This window comes from Dermacentor variabilis, chromosome 11 (genome assembly GCF_050947875.1).
Source record: "Dermacentor variabilis isolate Ectoservices chromosome 11, ASM5094787v1, whole genome shotgun sequence".
NCBI classification, from domain to species: Eukaryota; Metazoa; Arthropoda; class Arachnida; order Ixodida; family Ixodidae; genus Dermacentor; species Dermacentor variabilis.
Genome location: NC_134578.1, coordinates 112,066,329 through 112,082,996, shown reverse-complemented (window position 1 = coordinate 112,082,996; position 16,668 = coordinate 112,066,329). Strand labels below are relative to the sequence as shown.

The 16,668-nt window shown below is 44.7% G+C and overlaps 1 protein-coding gene across 1 annotated transcript; it reads left to right on the top strand.

The window, feature by feature from the left end:
* Nucleotides 1-1,757: 1,757 nt before the first annotated feature.
* Nucleotides 1,758-13,767, top strand: LOC142563117 (acetylcholinesterase-like). Its single transcript, XM_075673652.1, has 3 exons — nucleotides 1,758-2,039; nucleotides 3,921-5,143; nucleotides 13,616-13,767. Exons 1-3 carry the CDS (start codon nucleotides 1,773-1,775, stop codon nucleotides 13,755-13,757), a joined length of 1,632 nt encoding a protein of 543 aa, XP_075529767.1. The 5' UTR covers nucleotides 1,758-1,772; the 3' UTR covers nucleotides 13,758-13,767.
* The last annotated feature ends 2,901 nt before the right edge of the window (nucleotides 13,768-16,668 follow it).

Genomic DNA, 16,668 nt, shown 5'->3' with positions numbered 1-16,668 from the left:
GATGAGAGGGATATATGATTTTACTCTTGTACATCATTTTACAGAACACCTAACACCTACAACCAATGAACATTCATGAAATACGGAGAGTTGCCAACATCCAAAAGACTGCTTTGCACTGCACAGCAGAACAACCGAGAAAATTAACACCAATAAATGTCGTAGTAAAGCGAGTACGTACAGTCATTACTTTCTTGCCTATATTACTGCAGCGTTTGCCTAGATTAAGGAAACCCCGGCTGCTGTCAAATGTTGGCTTGGCCATGAGAAAATCTTCAGTAGCGCAGTATTTTGCCTGAAGACATAACGCAGCAGTAGCCAGGTGCGCCTCCTGTGCAACGTTGTCCTCTCTGCTTGGAACCTCCGATGTTCTTCTCTGGGGCATCGTTTTGCCCCGTATGCACCCTAATGACTTCCCTGCACACTGCCTGATTGTCAAAGTGTTATGACATCGGTATGCAGCGCTCAGAAGCACCATGTAGGGCATAAATGGAGCTTATTGACGACTTCCAGAGGAGGAAATGAGAGGTGTCAATAGTAGAGTGGCGCCAATTTCTCGAATTGTGGGCACGCCTGAACAGAAGATAGTAGACTTGAAGCAGCGCACCCCACCTCAAGATAGGCAGAGGGGAACATGCGTGCTGCGGCATCACGTCAAAACGTTGAGTTCGTATTATCAGAAGGCTGTCGTGTGCACCTCGACTTTTGATAGATTTGAGCCGATGTGGTTGCAATATACATTGCGCATAGGCATATTTAGTGGAGGTGTGGTGTACGCGGCCTCCCTCTTCTCGCAAAATGAATTGCTCCCCACTCCATTCATGTAAGGTGACAAATGGCGCATAAGCCCTGGCCGCATTTCACCATAGCACAGTTGTATTTCAGCACTTTGCACTTCAATGGTGTATGAAAAAGATAGCTGGGCACTATGCGTAGATAATATTTATGCCTACTGTATTTACTCGCATCATGCTCGCACCATCTATCACATGCATAATATTTGCGCGCATAATGCTCGTGCTATCGGGCATCAAAAGAGACGTTTTCTTTTTTCGAGTAAAAATCACAGCAACGAAACTTGCTGCAGCGACTTTCGTCAGCTTTTTCCGGCCGGCAATAAAGATAGCGTATGGTGGCCGAGTACCACCTGCTGAGCTCTACGTGGGCTTTTGACGCGCACAAGCATAATCCAATCCAAACCAAAAAGAAAAAGTGAGATTTCTGTCATTTCGTGAAGTCCGTGACTTCAATGGGGATAGCTAATGCGTCTCAGTTTTTCCTTTTTCTTGCTTCGTCAGAGCGCGAGATGTAATCTACACGAATGGACTCAAGCTGCACGATGACGACAAAGCTGACGAGAGAGGGATCAGAGACTTGAGTGTTAACATCGACTCTTTATTGATCGTGCCAAAGTCACTTTGTACGTTTGTTCATTGATTCTAGGTTAAGCCACTCTCTGAAAAATAAAGGGCATTTGCACTTTACGGTTATGTAAAACCACCACTTGGAAGTAATACTTATTAGCGAAAAGAAGGTAGGGCGGAACTTCAATTTACAACAACTTCACTCCCTAGTTTTTTATTTAGAACATAGAAAGTTCCCTGAAAAATTTTCTGGAAGAATTATTGCATCCCGCAAATTTGCATAAATGTTCAGCCAAAATAAAGTCCCAGCTTTACTCGAGTAAATACGGCATACGTGGTCCAAAGCTTTAACGACCTGGCGTCGCCTTTACAATTTTAAACTAGGCCAAATCATCGGCAACCAGAGCAATGGCGACCAGTGCAGCACTCCTGGCGGGCCTTCTCGTTGCCGTCGTGCTCACTGTCACGGCTGACGAGTCATTCGTCGAGAGGCAGACCACGGAAGGCATGGTTCGCGGCAAAGTTGTCCGTGTTCTGGACAAGTCCGTCGAAGAGTACCGTGGCATTCCGTTCGCCGAGCCGCCTCTGGGAAAGCTGCGCTTTCGGCCTCCACTTCCAAAACAACCTTGGGAAGGCACCGTGGACGCAACCGCTGGAAACACAGCCTGTCCTCAGGTGGGAATCACACGAGTACCGTCGCTTGACTTGCGTGATCGCGAAGAGAGAGTGGCAGGTGCACGAACTTAACATCATATTTTAGGAAAAGACACTGGAGGGAAAGAAAAGAATGAAAGGGATACATGTAGCTGAAGACGCATAGTAAGCGTATCACTTAAGCGGAAGGTCACGATGGTGCAGCGCAAGGTTGGAAACTAAGGGACGCCAAGTTTGTTTCAGTTAGCCAAGTAGCCGCAATTGCGGATGAAATGCGCATGGTCTCGACGCCTGTAGCAGCTGATAATTCTTCATGTTACAAGGAACAAGGCCATGTATCATGGTTGTCTATTACATTGCTGACAACAGGTCGATGCACTGAGAAGTGTGACAGGTACCTAAATAAATTTCAACCTTCTATGCCGCTTGGACGAGAAGAAAGGAAACCAAGGCGCCCGATTTTTATTATTCGAATCATCAGATGCGAACAGACACTAAGCACAACATAGGGGAAATTACTTGTGCCCACTAATTGAATTAAAGAGATTATAAGGACATGGATGAAAAAACAACTGGCCTCATGTGGGATACGAACTCACGTCTTCGCATTACGCGTGCGATTCTCATACCAACTGAGCCAAAGCTGCGCCGTTGCGTTTCCGCATTCCGTTTCTGAGGTATTTATGTTCTTCTAGTAGAACTAACCCTGGCAGTGTTAGCCTGTGCCATCTCTCACAAACCTAGGTGGTGGATGTGGCACGTTCTTTCTGCCGCAGTCGTCACAAGAAAGTGATCTATTTAGGTGATTGTGACGGATCCCTAAACCCACACATGCTACCTGAAGGCATCAATGTTGCTGGATTTGAAGCCGTCGTAATGCAGTGGATGGGCAAGTACGAGTAACTTCCCCTATCTTGTCCATGGTATCTGTTTGTTCCCGTCTGATGATATGATTAATAAAAATCGGGTCCCCGTTCCCTTACGACGAAGAACTCCAAGCCACAGACAAGAGGCAAAGAAAGCTTCGGTTAAAAAAATTCTAGTGCTCCTCCCGCCCCTAAACGCTGTCAGAACGTGTCGTACATTGCATAATGTCCTTCACTTTATTTTCGTCACTCATATCGCGTTATGCTCAACAGAATAAACATAAGCAGGATAATACCGACTCACCAATTCGCCACCGATTACTCCAATGAACATTAATCATAACACTTGATGAACCATCTCTGTCGATGGCGGCTGTAGAGAGAGAGAGAGAGACAGAGCAAAATAACTTTATTGTCGTAGTAAGCTTAAAGGGTGGGACCCTTAGTGCAGGACTCCAATGGTCATGGCCATGTCGCGGGCCTGCCAGACCAGCGCCTAAACAACCTACAGGTTTCTTTTCCTAGCACAGCGTCCAAGCTATGGGGAATATGGGGTGGAGGACATCTAAGAGGTGGAGGTTGGAGTAGGTGCTGGTATGCGCTTGCCTCAGAAGTACCCTGTCCTCTCTCAAAAGAGTAAAAGCTAGGGTATGCTTGACTAGCTCTCTGCTCCCCGAATGTAAATACATTTTGTTTCTTGGACTTGCAGCGTAAGCATGAAGAAGGCATACACAACGTAACTTCAAACAGAACAAGAAAATAATTGCACCCAAATCTATTCCTCAGCTCTGTGTGCACTTGTACTAGATGTACACACAGGTAGAATATATATATACATATATATATATATCGGACCAGTACGGCTTTTAATCTCAAAGCACTAAATTTACTGCAGAGCAAATGAAATGGCAAGCCAACCATTAAGGTCAAGGACTTCAGAGAACTGCAGTGAAAACATATGTCTTACCTAAGCGCGACCCAATGAACCGCTTTATTTCTTTCTCTATTTTTTTGCATATGGACTGCGCCAATCCAGGTGCTGTTGGAAGGAATCACAATGGGCAACCTGAGCTTTACAGAAGACTGCCTTCAGCTGAACGTATGGGTCCCAGAGGTCGCGAATGACTCGGGCTCGCGTCGGCCTGTACTTGTGTGGATCCACGGAGGAGCATTCACCTTTGGCAGCGCGAATACGGCGAACTGTAGCGGAGTCTTGCTCGCCGCGCTGATCGGTGTAGTCGTCGTCTCCATGAATTACCGTCTTGGCATCCTGGGTTTCATGAACGTGTACTCTTCTGAGGCGCCAGGCAATGTTGGCCTCTTGGATCAGAACATGGCTCTGAAGTGGGTGCAGCGGAACATCGGACACTTCGGAGGCGACCCTGAGCGAGTGACGTTGTTCGGCGAGGGCGCAGGCTCAATGAGCGTACACACGCAAATCATGTCGCCTTTAAGCCGACGCCTCTTCAAGAGGGCAGTCTTGATGAGTGGTACGATGTACAGCCGAGACACATGGGATACAGTTTACGAAAGCATAGTCAAAGCATACAAGGTCGCTAACGTTTTGGGGTGTTCTAACAGTGCAAGAATCGGGCTGTCACCGAATGTGGAAACAATCGTAGACTGCATGAGAAACAAGTCCGCCGATGAGCTCTCCACGGCTTCTCTGGTCGTAGCGGCACCGAAGATGGCCCCATTTTTGCCTACTTATAGTAACAAGTTCCTTCCCCAAAGTCCATTAGGGGCCCTGAAGCGTGGTTTCTTCTCATCTGTGGACGTCTTAGCTGGCGTAACTTTAGACGAAGGAGCTGCGTTTCTCCTGTTCCCGTTGGTCCCCGAACTTTTAGTGGAAGACCTTCAAGGTTCTCCACCAGAGGAGCTTGTTAAGTCTCTTCGCAGCGCATTATGGCGACGACTTAAAGAGAACATACGGGATATATTAGAAACGTACACCAAGGAAGCACCAAAAGACGATAATAACGCACTGAGACGCCAATACATCGACTACCTGTCGGACAGATTGTTTAACTGTCCCCTGCAGTTCTTCGCGGAGAAGCACAGCGAAAAGGACAACAAGGTTTTCACGTATGTATTCACCCACAAAACGGCAATGTTTCCACTGCCTGGGTGGATGGGAGCGCCCCACGGCTCCGATGTGGCCTTCGCGTTTGGTCACCCCTACGCAGTAAATCCTGATTCTCCGGATGGACGCATGGCTGAGGCCTTTGTGCGAATGCTGGCCAGCTTCGGCGAAAATGGGTGCGTTGCTTTCTTTATATTTATGTAGCACAGATTGAATGGTCTTGCCAGTAATTTGTCTTCATAATTAACCTCCTTGCTCTAGAAATAACACCAAAGTGGCAAAGTGAATCCATGAGAGCTGCACATCGACGCATTATGAACATTCAAGAATTTATGCTAATGCCAATACTTACAGTTGGCCGCTAACCGAACGCAGAAACCACCACATGTATCTACTTACAGCAGCGAGAACGCGTGGAACTTGTCGAATTTGTGTGACCACCTGTCGCGAACAATCGCTGGGGTTGTGGCCGAACCTTATGCTTATCTTATGCTCTAACAGATGTGTTGGCATTTTGAACGCTTAAAAGGGAATGGTCCCCTATCGATTACCGTATGATTTCTCAGCATAAAAAGGAATGGGATTTCATAAAAAGACAATGATAATAATTGAGTAAATTAGCGCTTTATTGTCTATATTAAGAAAGCCATCTAGAAACTTATGAGAAAATAGTAGATTACTGGCGCAACAAAAAAAAAATAGGTATCTGAGGAATATCGTGCATAGTATATTATATCGTGATTATCAGCGATACACCACGCTTTGTTCATTTACAATTTCGTAAAACAATTAAAACGCATGCAGCGAAATCGCAGCGGTCAATACTGGAATCAAGCCGCTAAAATAAAACGAATTTTGTGCGAGCTCATATTCCTTATGCCCTTGCGGTGTAGAACTCAAGGCCGCAGTAATCGACTGGAGTCAGTTCAAAAATTAGTGTGAAGAGCTGCACTTTGAAGAGCGAAGTGATCTGTATTAGCAACAGGATGAAATCATTAGGCAGTTTAGAAATAGTGCACCCAAATGTACTTACATGACCAATGGACATGAACCTGATGCCATGTAGGTGCAGGGGAAAATATTTTTTTTTTGCTCGAGAAATAAGAATGCTTTGGTTACGTTGTGTACACAATGGTTGACAAGCCTCACTCAAACTGAGCAGGGCATCGTTCTGAAGGGATTCAGGGTTACTTCTTGATTACGAATAACGGGGGCTGTGGAAAGGGCATTGAATTTTTCAACTGCTACTTGAATTGGAAGCTGCGATTTTTAGAGAAGTTCAGCTCACACCATGGCAGTTCCAGCTTTTTCATTAACAAAAGTTACTGGAAGAGTAGGACGGCGCGAAATGCCGTTTCCTTATAGGCACCGAACGCTAGAGCAAACATGAAGATGACATGGACATTTATTTTCTTAAATTCATTCTTATACCAGGCCAGAAGCACGAAAGCAGTGAAAAATGTTTTACTTCTTCGGATTCTTAATACCCTTGCGGCTAGAAATCAAGGCCTCAGTAATCGACTTCAGTCAGTTCAAAAATCAGTGTGAAGAGCTGCACTTACGAGCCCCAGCTAGCGAAGTGAGCTGTAGTAGTAGCTGGATGAAATCATTGGGCAGTTTAGAAATAGTTCACCCAAATGTAGTTACATGCTCAATTAACCCCGCCCTGCTAGCGTTCTTTTGTACACATTTTATCATCGTTTTGCTTTGTCTCCTCGTGATGTCAGTTAGCTTGTTATTAACCGCTGAAGTACCTTTCACTTGCCTGACATTGGAATCAAACCAGTTCATTGTTTGATCTAATGCTGGGTAATGCTTCTGGATACATTTCAGGCACGTTGGAGTGACGATTTCGTCTTTGTGATATTTGCATCCGTTTTAGACGACACCTCTGCTATCACCCTCTTCGGCCTTTCGAGCATGTCTGCAATAACATTTAGCAAATGATGTTCCACTGGTATCTGTAGAGATAGCCCCAGTACTTCGTTACAACTCCTATATATATATATACATTTATTATGCTAAAGGGGTGTGATATAATTTAATAATTCATAAAGATGCAATCAAGGGGATCTAATATTGCAGGTGTGGAAGCAATATTGCAAATGTATGAGCTCGGACAACCTTTTCTTGCTTGTGCTGCCGTGCCCACGGTGCTTAGCTCTCCTATGTACCGTCAAACTGCTCTTGCGGAAATTCCTTCTCCTGTGTGGCGACATCGAAATGAATCCAGCACCTACACTAGACCAAATCGTAAGCTCGTTAAAGGAAATCGCTTCGGATATTAAACTCGTTCAAGGAAAAGCGGTTTCCTGATATAGATTAAAAACTAGATGCCTTAACAAGACTTGAAGAGAGGCTTGGCTTGTGTCAAGAAGAAATTGTCAACATGAAACGCGCCTATGAAAGCTTGGAAAAGAAATTCGACGACCTAGAAAATCGGAGTAGGCGATCGAATTTAATTCTGTATGGCGTGCCAGAAATTGACGCTGACTCGAGTGAAATTCTTGAACAAACAGTGAACAAAACTGTTGTTCAGGGCACTCTCGACTTAAATCCGGTAACTATCGAACGCGTACATCGTCTAGGAAGAGCAGAACGGAACAAGAATAGGCCAGTAATGTTCCAGATGCTAGATTTCAGGCAGCAATCAGCCATAAATAAATAAAGTTATAAACTGAAAAACACGGACTTCTCAATCGGCGAATATTTTTCACCCAGAATCAGAGACATTAGAAGGAAGCAGTGGAATAGCGCAAAAGAAAACTGCGAGAAGAACGATAAAGTATCGCTACCATCTAATCAACTGTTCATTAACAATCGTCCCTTCATTTGGGACGAGGAAAAGAACGACAAAGCCCATCTCCAAAAAAAAGGACGAGGTACCACTAAGGCAGCAAACTCGTCAAACTCGTCAACAAGTAAAATTAAAGCCCTAACCATTTAAATTTTAACGCGAGAAGCGTTTTGAACAAAACAGAAGCTCTGGAAAATCTCCTACTGGAACATGATCCTGATACAGTAGGGGTCACGGAAACATAGCTTTCGCCCGAAATATTTCATTATGAGGTTGTTCGTCCTAATTACGTCTTTATTCGCAAAGACCGACCTTCCCATGGTGGTGGCGTCGCTTTACTCATCAAAAGATAGCTTTCATGTGTATGCCTTCTCGTTGTCACAGACGCCGAGGCCGTTTTCTCCCGGCATCTTTGTGGTGGCACCCCCATATTTGTGGGATGCATTTACCGAAGCCCGTCATCAGGTTACAAGTGCCTCACCACAATGTAAAACTTCCTGCAATATCACGTACGCAGCTCTCGTGTCTTGCTAATGGAGACGTTAAGGTTCTAGACATTGATTGGACTACACCTAAACCCCGCATCGGTTGCCGCGGACTTACTGATAGACCTAATGTTGACCTTTAACCTTCATCAAATTGTATCATCTCCAACGCGCAAACATAATACAACTAAAAATATACTTGACCTGATACTTATTAGTCAGCACTTTCCAATAGACCAGGTTCGAACTGATGTAATTAAGGTCATATCTGACCAAAGCATACATACCTGCTTGCTGCCGCTTGGCTTTAGCTTTGCAGATCAACAGCGTGGATCAACTGTAATCGATTTTAAAAGGGCAGACGATAACAGTGTGTTAACCTATCTCGCACATGAGTTTGAATTGTTTTCACCGCTAGCTTCCGACGCAGCTAGTGATACTAATCTACTTTGGCTCAGGTTCAAATCTGCTGTTATCCACTGTATTACTAACTTTATACCAACCAAACTGAGCAAATAAACAGTGAACAGCCCTTGGGTAACACGTGAAGTGATTCAAGCAAAGCGAAGAATAACAAGGCTGCGCAGGGTGGTGAAAAACACAAACTGTGAGCCTTGCATTCGGCACAGACTACACTGCGTGAAAGCAGAGTTTAGACATAGCCACGTAAATCACATAACACATAATCACATACATATAAGCAATACATGCCAAACAATGCTACTTCAAGGTCACCCTTCCTAGTTTTATTAAAAGCAGTCCTAAGAGGTTTTGTAGGCACCTCCGCACTAATAATTCCACGGCATCGCACACGGGTTCAGAGGAAAGAAAGGAGAAAGCTAATGCATACAACAGTTTTTTCCGCTCAGTTTTTACCACAGATAACGGTACCATCCCTCCCATTTTATCCTTTTGTGCATCAATCATGGATTGCCATGAAGTCACAAGATGCAGGAATACTCAGCCTACTGCGTACCTTCGATTCTAAAAATCCACTGGCCCAGACGATATTCCAAATGAGTTCCTTAGAAAATATGCGGAATGGTGTAGCAAGCACCTTTGGCTAATTTTTCGCAAATCACTTACTTTGTGTCAACTACCAGACGACTAGAAAATTGCAAAAATAATACCCATTCACAAATCTGGAGATAAGTCTTCAGTACCTAATTGCCGTCCGATATCTCTTACTAGCACTTCGTGTAAGTTAGTCGAACAGATTATCCTAAAACACATAGCCGTTTTTCGTGAGAAACTAAATTTCTTGTCCCCTAATAAGCATGGATTTCGTAACGGTTTGTCCACTATTACCCAGCTAACCGAGGTAGTGCATCACCTACCGCTTAACATCAATAATCGCGGCCAAACGTACATGATTTTACTTGATTTATCAAAGACCTTTCATTGCGTATGTCACAGTAAATTATTCGAACAACTAAGAAGTGTAATCGGAGAGGGATCCGTTTTTCATGGATGAAAGGTTTTTTAACCAACAGCTCGCAGTTCGTATTTTTCGAAGATGTTAAATCGGAAACAGTCCCATCAACTTAAGGAGTTCCTCAAAGTTCCGTCCTGGGACCACTGTTATTTTTATTCTTTATAAATGATATTACATAAAACATTGACTGTAGTATCAAGCTCTTCGCAGACTACTGCATTATTTATAAAGAAATTCACAGCATCACTGACCACCTTAAACTCAATGCATCCCTTGATAAGTTAGTAGACTGGTGCGTTAATAGCAAAGGTCCATTAATGTAAAAAAATTCGTAACCATTGCAGTAACAGGAAAACAGAATGCGTCCCAATTCACTTATACTATTTATGGTAAACCACTAGCCAATGTGGAACAACACAAGTATTTAGGCATTACGTTGACGTCTGGCCACAGATGGGACACACACGTTGCCACATTACGGCAGCCACACTACGCAAGCTTTTCTATGTAAAAATATGCTTAAGAATGGCACCCGCGTCTGCAAAGCTACTAGCATACACTACATTCGTAAGACCGGTGTTAGAATATGCTAACACAGTTTGGTTCGCTCATTCCCTAACTAGTATAACAAAATTGCAGTCAGTACGGCGCAAAGCCGTGAGATTTGTGTATAACGAGTATAAACGCACGGATTCTCCCGCTAACTTTCTAGCTTCTTCTGGCACTGGGACTCTATCCACAAGGGCAAAGCAGGCACGTCACAAGCTTTTGTACCAACTGCTGCATTACTTCTATAAGATAGATGTGTCTAAGTATATCGCATTTTCACAGTCGCGCCCGACTCTTCATAAGCGTAAATACATATTGACTGAATATTCTTTTAACAATGACTCGTTTGGGTAATCGTTTTTTCCACTTACGATACGCGAATGGAATAGGTTAAATCCCGATGTCAAGGACGCCGAAATAGTCTCCGCTTTCTGTGCAAAGTTACAACATACATCTAACCTAGTACCATCGCCACTGCCGCGCACCATATCTCATTTGTACGCTAGTTCCCTTTTCTTAGATTCCTAAACTTTTACCATGTATTTCCGTTCCTAACGTTTGCTATTCATGAGCGTTGAAGTGTGTACCGTTTTTCTTCGTGTAAGAGATTGCTTATGCTATCGCACATAATTTTGTCCTTGTACTATCACTTGCTTGCTTTTTTATTCCATTCCCCTTTTTGTAACATATTGCAATCCTGTGCCTGGTTGGGCTTCGCTTTTTTATTTTCAATAATATTTTGTGGTGCTTGCACATGAATTTGGGGGTGATCTTTGCCTTAAATGTTCTGTATAGAAGTTTGCTTTCTTCTCTTTTCTTCGAATATTTTCTATTTTCTATTTTTTTCACAATGTGCTAGATTGTGCACTGTTAAACTTAATTGCAATATTGATGTTTTTGCTTAAAGAACTGCTTAGACCACATTTATTGCTTTCATACTACCCTCGCGGATGTGCTTAGGTATTTCCTTGTCGATTCTCTTTTTCTGTTGTTTTCTTTTTAAAAATGATTGTCTTTCTAATGCCCACCTTCTATGCTCTCAACTGAGAGTGGAAGTATTGAAAAATTGTTGAAAATTATGTAAAATGTCGCCAGGGTCCCTATAACGTAAAGCTATTCCAACATCTTTCTATTCCTGACGTCAAATTTGCGTTACCACCGACGTAAGCATCGGGCGGTGACCTGCAGGGTTCTCTGAATAGATTAATCAAACGCTCTACTCATTTACAGGAGGTCACGTTTGTTTTCTTTAAAAACCAATAACATTGCCTACACTAAGCGGCTTGCCTTATCTAATTGGCTGACAAGAGCGAGGTGCGCGCTCAAGTAGAGAGGGCCGATACAGTCCACTGAAAATGAATAACTGGATGAAGAAGGGGGTGCCAGCGTCTTAGATTGGTCCGCTTTCCCTTACTTAGCTTGCTGTGGCTGGTCGAAAATCGTGAAGGCATGCAACGGAAGCTTAAGAAAGACGCTAAAACGGATCCTCAGCTAAAAGAAGAGTTGGCAGTACGATGTCGTAAACGTGCCGAAAGAGCTCGAAAACGTTACACGGCTTCGCGAAAGGTTTTGTTATACGCAAATAAAACCACGCTCAGTGGCAGGTGCAAGTAGTCAGTGCTTGAGCGATTGGTGGCAGCAATCTTTTATTCCTTTAGGAACGGAGCAGCCTGCGGCTATTCAGAAGAAAATTTAGTTTTTTTTTCGGCATATAATGCATCGTTCGCGCGTGCACGGCACTTTGATTTGACGCGGTTAGTTGTTATGGTCTTGTGAGGTCGCGTGACAGGCAGGTTAAGTGGGCGCAGCCCAAAACCTTTTCACGAATAGCCGATGGCTGATGGCGAAAAGGCGTCGAGTGAGAAACAACTGTATTGCTTTTGTTTGGTCAAGTCATACATAATGTCGTGTAACACGTCATATCCGATGGAGAGCAATCGCGGCTTTCGTGACTTCGCGTGACAGACAGGGGAAGTGGGGGTCGTCCAAATGAGTTTTGACCAGTCGCGGAGGGCTGATTGCAGAATTAGAATAGAAAATTTTGGAACAGTTTTAGGTTATAGCGCCCCTGTTTACGGTGAGCCGATTGGTCCAACGGTCGGTTGCTTGTACGACAAAAACTTCTCCGGCGCAACCCACCAGTGCATGCGCGAATGAAAAAGGAGAGAAAATGAGGCGCGCGCTTAGCCAACGCCACATAGATAGCAGGAGGCCTCTTTACTCCGATCCATGAAATCGCGCCACCTGGCCCGAAATCTCAATGAACAAGGCTGGCGTGAGGAAACCGGTGACGTCAAAATCACTGTTGCCTACTCGGGACCATCCCCATTAGACTCTATGGCAGCCGGGCCAGGTAACATGTGCCATGGATGGGTGTGAAAAGGCCATCTGCTATCTAGGTGGTGGTGGATTAGCTGCACCAACAGTGACGTCTTAGCTCTCCCTCGGAGCCGATCACGCGCAGCAGTTTCTTTCCGGCTTCGAAATGGGTAGGTCCCGCGTCATACGTACTCCTTAAGATCAATCAACAACGCCGCGGGCAGGACCAGGAACTAGCTCGGCTACACCGCGCCTATGCTGCAGCCCGCGCACAAGAACCGGCTCGTGCAGCCGAGCGCAAGTAGCAACTGCGTAATGAGGGTCCGGCAGATTATCAAGGCGTCATCTAATGAGCCGTCGGCACTAACCCAGTGATAAACACTGGGGCCGCACGTTTCAGCTTCGCTGGTTAACCATCTGTATGGACTGTAATTTTAGGACTAGCCGGAGAATACGCCGTTCTAAAAGGAATGGAAGATTTGCGCCCCCGCCCCCTAATCATCTATCTGCCTGCCACTAAATACTCGGGGCTTCCGGGGACCGTGAATTTATTTACGTATAATAAACATTTTTACGTTGCAGAACAACGTTGTCAAGCCCTTTCAGCGCGTTTACAACATTGCTCTGCCAACTGTTTTTCACTGGGTATCTAGCTTAGCGGCATTTTTAACCTTCGGCTGCAGAAACGTGCTGAGATAGGCAATTTCTGGTTGAAATCCGTTTTGAAGATAAACAAAGGCGACCTCCTACAAGAGACGAGACCGTTTGATTGCTTGGGTCCAATAACACTACGAGTCACCGCCCGATGCTTGCTCGGGTTTTAGGCAAATTTGACGTCAGGGGTTTTGAACAAAAACAAATTGGAATGTTTTTACGTTATACGGCCCCAGGTATACCTGTGTCATTGCGTTCATTGAGGTGTTGCTTTCCGCACAGTCAAGCCCTAATTCGGTTTCTCCTAATATATGTTTGCAATTAAAATTTTCTAAAGCATATCAGTTAGTATTTTTGCAAGTTGATGCTTCTGTGGAAAATATTTTGTGAAATTTTGTCTTATCAACAGGATTCCGGAACTGCCCGACAACGAGTCGTGGCCACGTTACAGCAAAAGCTCGCCAAGCATGATGGTTCTAAACAATGGCCATTTTAACGAGACGCAAGGATTCCGCTCAAGCTACTGCGAACGCTGGAGGCCTTTGTACTAAATGTGTCACTGAGGTTTGTTATGATTGATATGCATTACTGGCTTAGTAATTGCACATTTGCACTCCATTAACGGTACTACAAACAAATAATACAACTCAGGTTGACCTCCCTGCCATTTCTACGAAAAAAAAATGTATTTCTCTAAACTCATAGAGCAAACCCGCACAACGCGTTGGCCGGCTAGTTGGTGCGAATCCATGAGTACTTTGTTTAACGCAAAACAACAGACACAAGAAAGACGACAGGACAAGCGCCTTGTCCGGTCGTCTTTCTTGTGTCTGTTGTTATGCGCTAAACAAAGTATTCATAGAGCAAAGCGCCAACAGAAAAGGAACGCCGAAAAGAACGACAACATCCGAACGTTCCTTTACTGTTGGTACATTGTTGTAAAAAATGGTTGACCCTTCTTTCAAAGGAATTGGTCATAACACGAAACCAAAACGTGTATTTTATCAAGCTCCAACAGATTTGTTGCACATTAACTAATACAAGCCTATAAATATGCACAGCATTTTCTCATTAATTACAGTTTCGCTCTAAGGTCGAAGCAAAGCCAGCAGTAGCAAGCGCGCAGGCCTGTGCTGCTGCCTAGCTTGAAGAGCACGCCGGAGCATACCAGGCGTTATATGCATATACGACGCGTCGGTAAGTGCGTGTATAGCGATAATGCGTGGTTAGAGCTCCGGTGGATCACATGCAGGCGCCCACACAGATTTTCGAAGGTAAGCAGACGGCCCAAAGCGGTGTGGGCTGCCCGTTGACGGCCGCCGGAGATGACGTTATAAAGAGGCTCTAGGAGCGCACTACCCTTATAGATGCCCGGGCTGCCGGGCATTGTTCTGCCGTATTACTAAGCGATAAAAGAAATATTGCATAAATGTACTCATCACGATAAGCTAATCACACCAAGAACAGATTGCTGTTAATACAGCAAACATTTCTAACCTTTCTACACTTGCTTTTCTAACCGTTCGTTAGGCACAAAATGGCTAATTATCGCCATTGCCGGGATTGGCATGATGACCATGGCTTGACTACGCACGCGGGACAGATTTTTTGCAGGCGCTCGGATAGAACAATTCCGTGCTAAGCAGAATGTGTTTCAACATGCCCATATTTGTCTTGTTTTGCTAGGATTCAAATTCTTTGACACAACAGTACACCTCCATTTTATTATTCTTTGGAGTCGCACTCATATTCACTTTTTGGTGTGGCCCCCTGGATAACCTGACAGAACAATTTACACACGGCAAGGGCCGTCAGTGAGCGCTAATGGGAGAGTAAAGCACAGCGAATATTTTCTTTTGGATTGTAAACATCACTGCCAGCGGAATCAAGCCTGTTTGTACATTGCATTCAGGTACTGTGCAACAGCCGAGTCCCTTGCAATGTAGAAAATGCAAACTTAATTCTTAGATATGTACTGATGAGATACGGTCTGATAAAATTCCTTTTGCTGTTGTTTTCTTCTGTATATGACGCGCCCCTACGCAGAATCGGCACGGGTTTAATATAGATAAGTATTCGTTTGTGCCTATAGAGCAAACAAAATATTTATTGGAAAATCGAAGTAAAACCTAAACAGCATTACGCGCTATGCATTTAGCAGGGGAGCCGGCTTGATGCTAGCAAGAATTCTTTAACAGCTCATCGAACATTCTCTCCATAACGCCGTAGACAGGTGACGCCCAACGAGAGAGTGTCAGGAACAAGAAGATTCACTCCTATACAATGAAACGGGGCATATAAAATATTTTAATAAGGATGAGCAATGACAAATTACCAACAGGAATTGTATATCGTCTCAAGGTTACCGTAAACAGGCACAATAAGGGGTGCGGGGCGGACAAGCCACATCAAAATTCTGTCTATGTGTAGGACTGCGCAATCTAGTCATAAGTTTTTGCCTTATCTCCAAAAAAAAAAGATGTGGGGAAGGAAGCTCGAACAACAGCAGCAGCAGTAGTACCGGAGCAAGGAGGAGGCCCCCTCAAGTCATCAGAACGGCCGGCCCGCCGGCCCAGTCAAGGTGCACCCGTAGCTCGGTCGAGAACGAGGTCGGGGTTTAGGACGAGGTCCAACTCGATGTCCAGGGCAAGCTACATGTCCACGGATACTGGGAAGGGACGAGGACGCGGACTGCCACTCAGGCATACCAAGGACCCGCGGGGCCTGCAGAAGAATATGGCGGAAACCAAGGTTGTAAGCGTCGCTAGCGAAACCTCCCAAGCTGAAAAGACAGAGATTATCAGACTTAGGAAAGAAAAGGAGGCACTCAGAGAAGAGATTGATTAGAGAAATGAGGTACGAGATGCAAAACTTGGTAGCCGAATTCAAGGGAGAACTCGCTGATCCAAAGGCATCAACTGATAGACCCAACGCGCCCCCAGTAACCAAGAACGATTCTCCCCCACCGTCCAAACCGAGGACGGACAAACCAGAGGTGATGAATGTAGAAATATCTAGACCGCCCCCCCTGAAGCGCACAGTAGGGGAGACCGATTATCTGGTAGCATTGCAGAGGAGACTCGAGTAGAGATTCGATCTACAACAGGCCAAACACGAGGAACGGATCGATGCTCAGGAGGCGAGCATCCAACAGCTCATAGGTGGCCAGGGACAGATTTAAGCGCGATTGAGACGGCCACAAAAAATAATACAAAGCTTTCACGTATAGATGTGGATAATGAATGCCGCTCTCTTATAGAATTAAACCAAGAACACACCAACCTGTAAGAAAGATTTAAAAGCGTTCATGGCGAGGCGGCTTAAGCAAGAAAAACGCTTTAAAATCTGGCAATGGAACTGCCGTCGGCATCAACAAAGCGAGCACTACAGCAGCACATAGACTAAACTATCGAAACCCCATAGCCATAGCGATCCAGGAGAACGGAAAATAACCAGCCAAAC

What these genes read in the sequence shown, in the direction of transcription:
- LOC142563117 (XM_075673652.1), top strand. Translation starts at nt 1,773, where the DNA reads ATGGCGACCAGTGCAGCACTCCTGGCGGGCCTTCTCGTTGCCGTCGTG. An exon ending in GAAACACAGCCTGTCCTCAG is followed by an intron (nt 2,040 to 3,920) that starts GTGGGAATCACA and finishes GCGCCAATCCAG; the next exon opens with GTGCTGTTGGAAGGAATCAC. An exon ending in GCCAGCTTCGGCGAAAATGG is followed by an intron (nt 5,144 to 13,615) that starts GTGCGTTGCTTT and finishes TCTTATCAACAG; the next exon opens with GATTCCGGAACTGCCCGACA.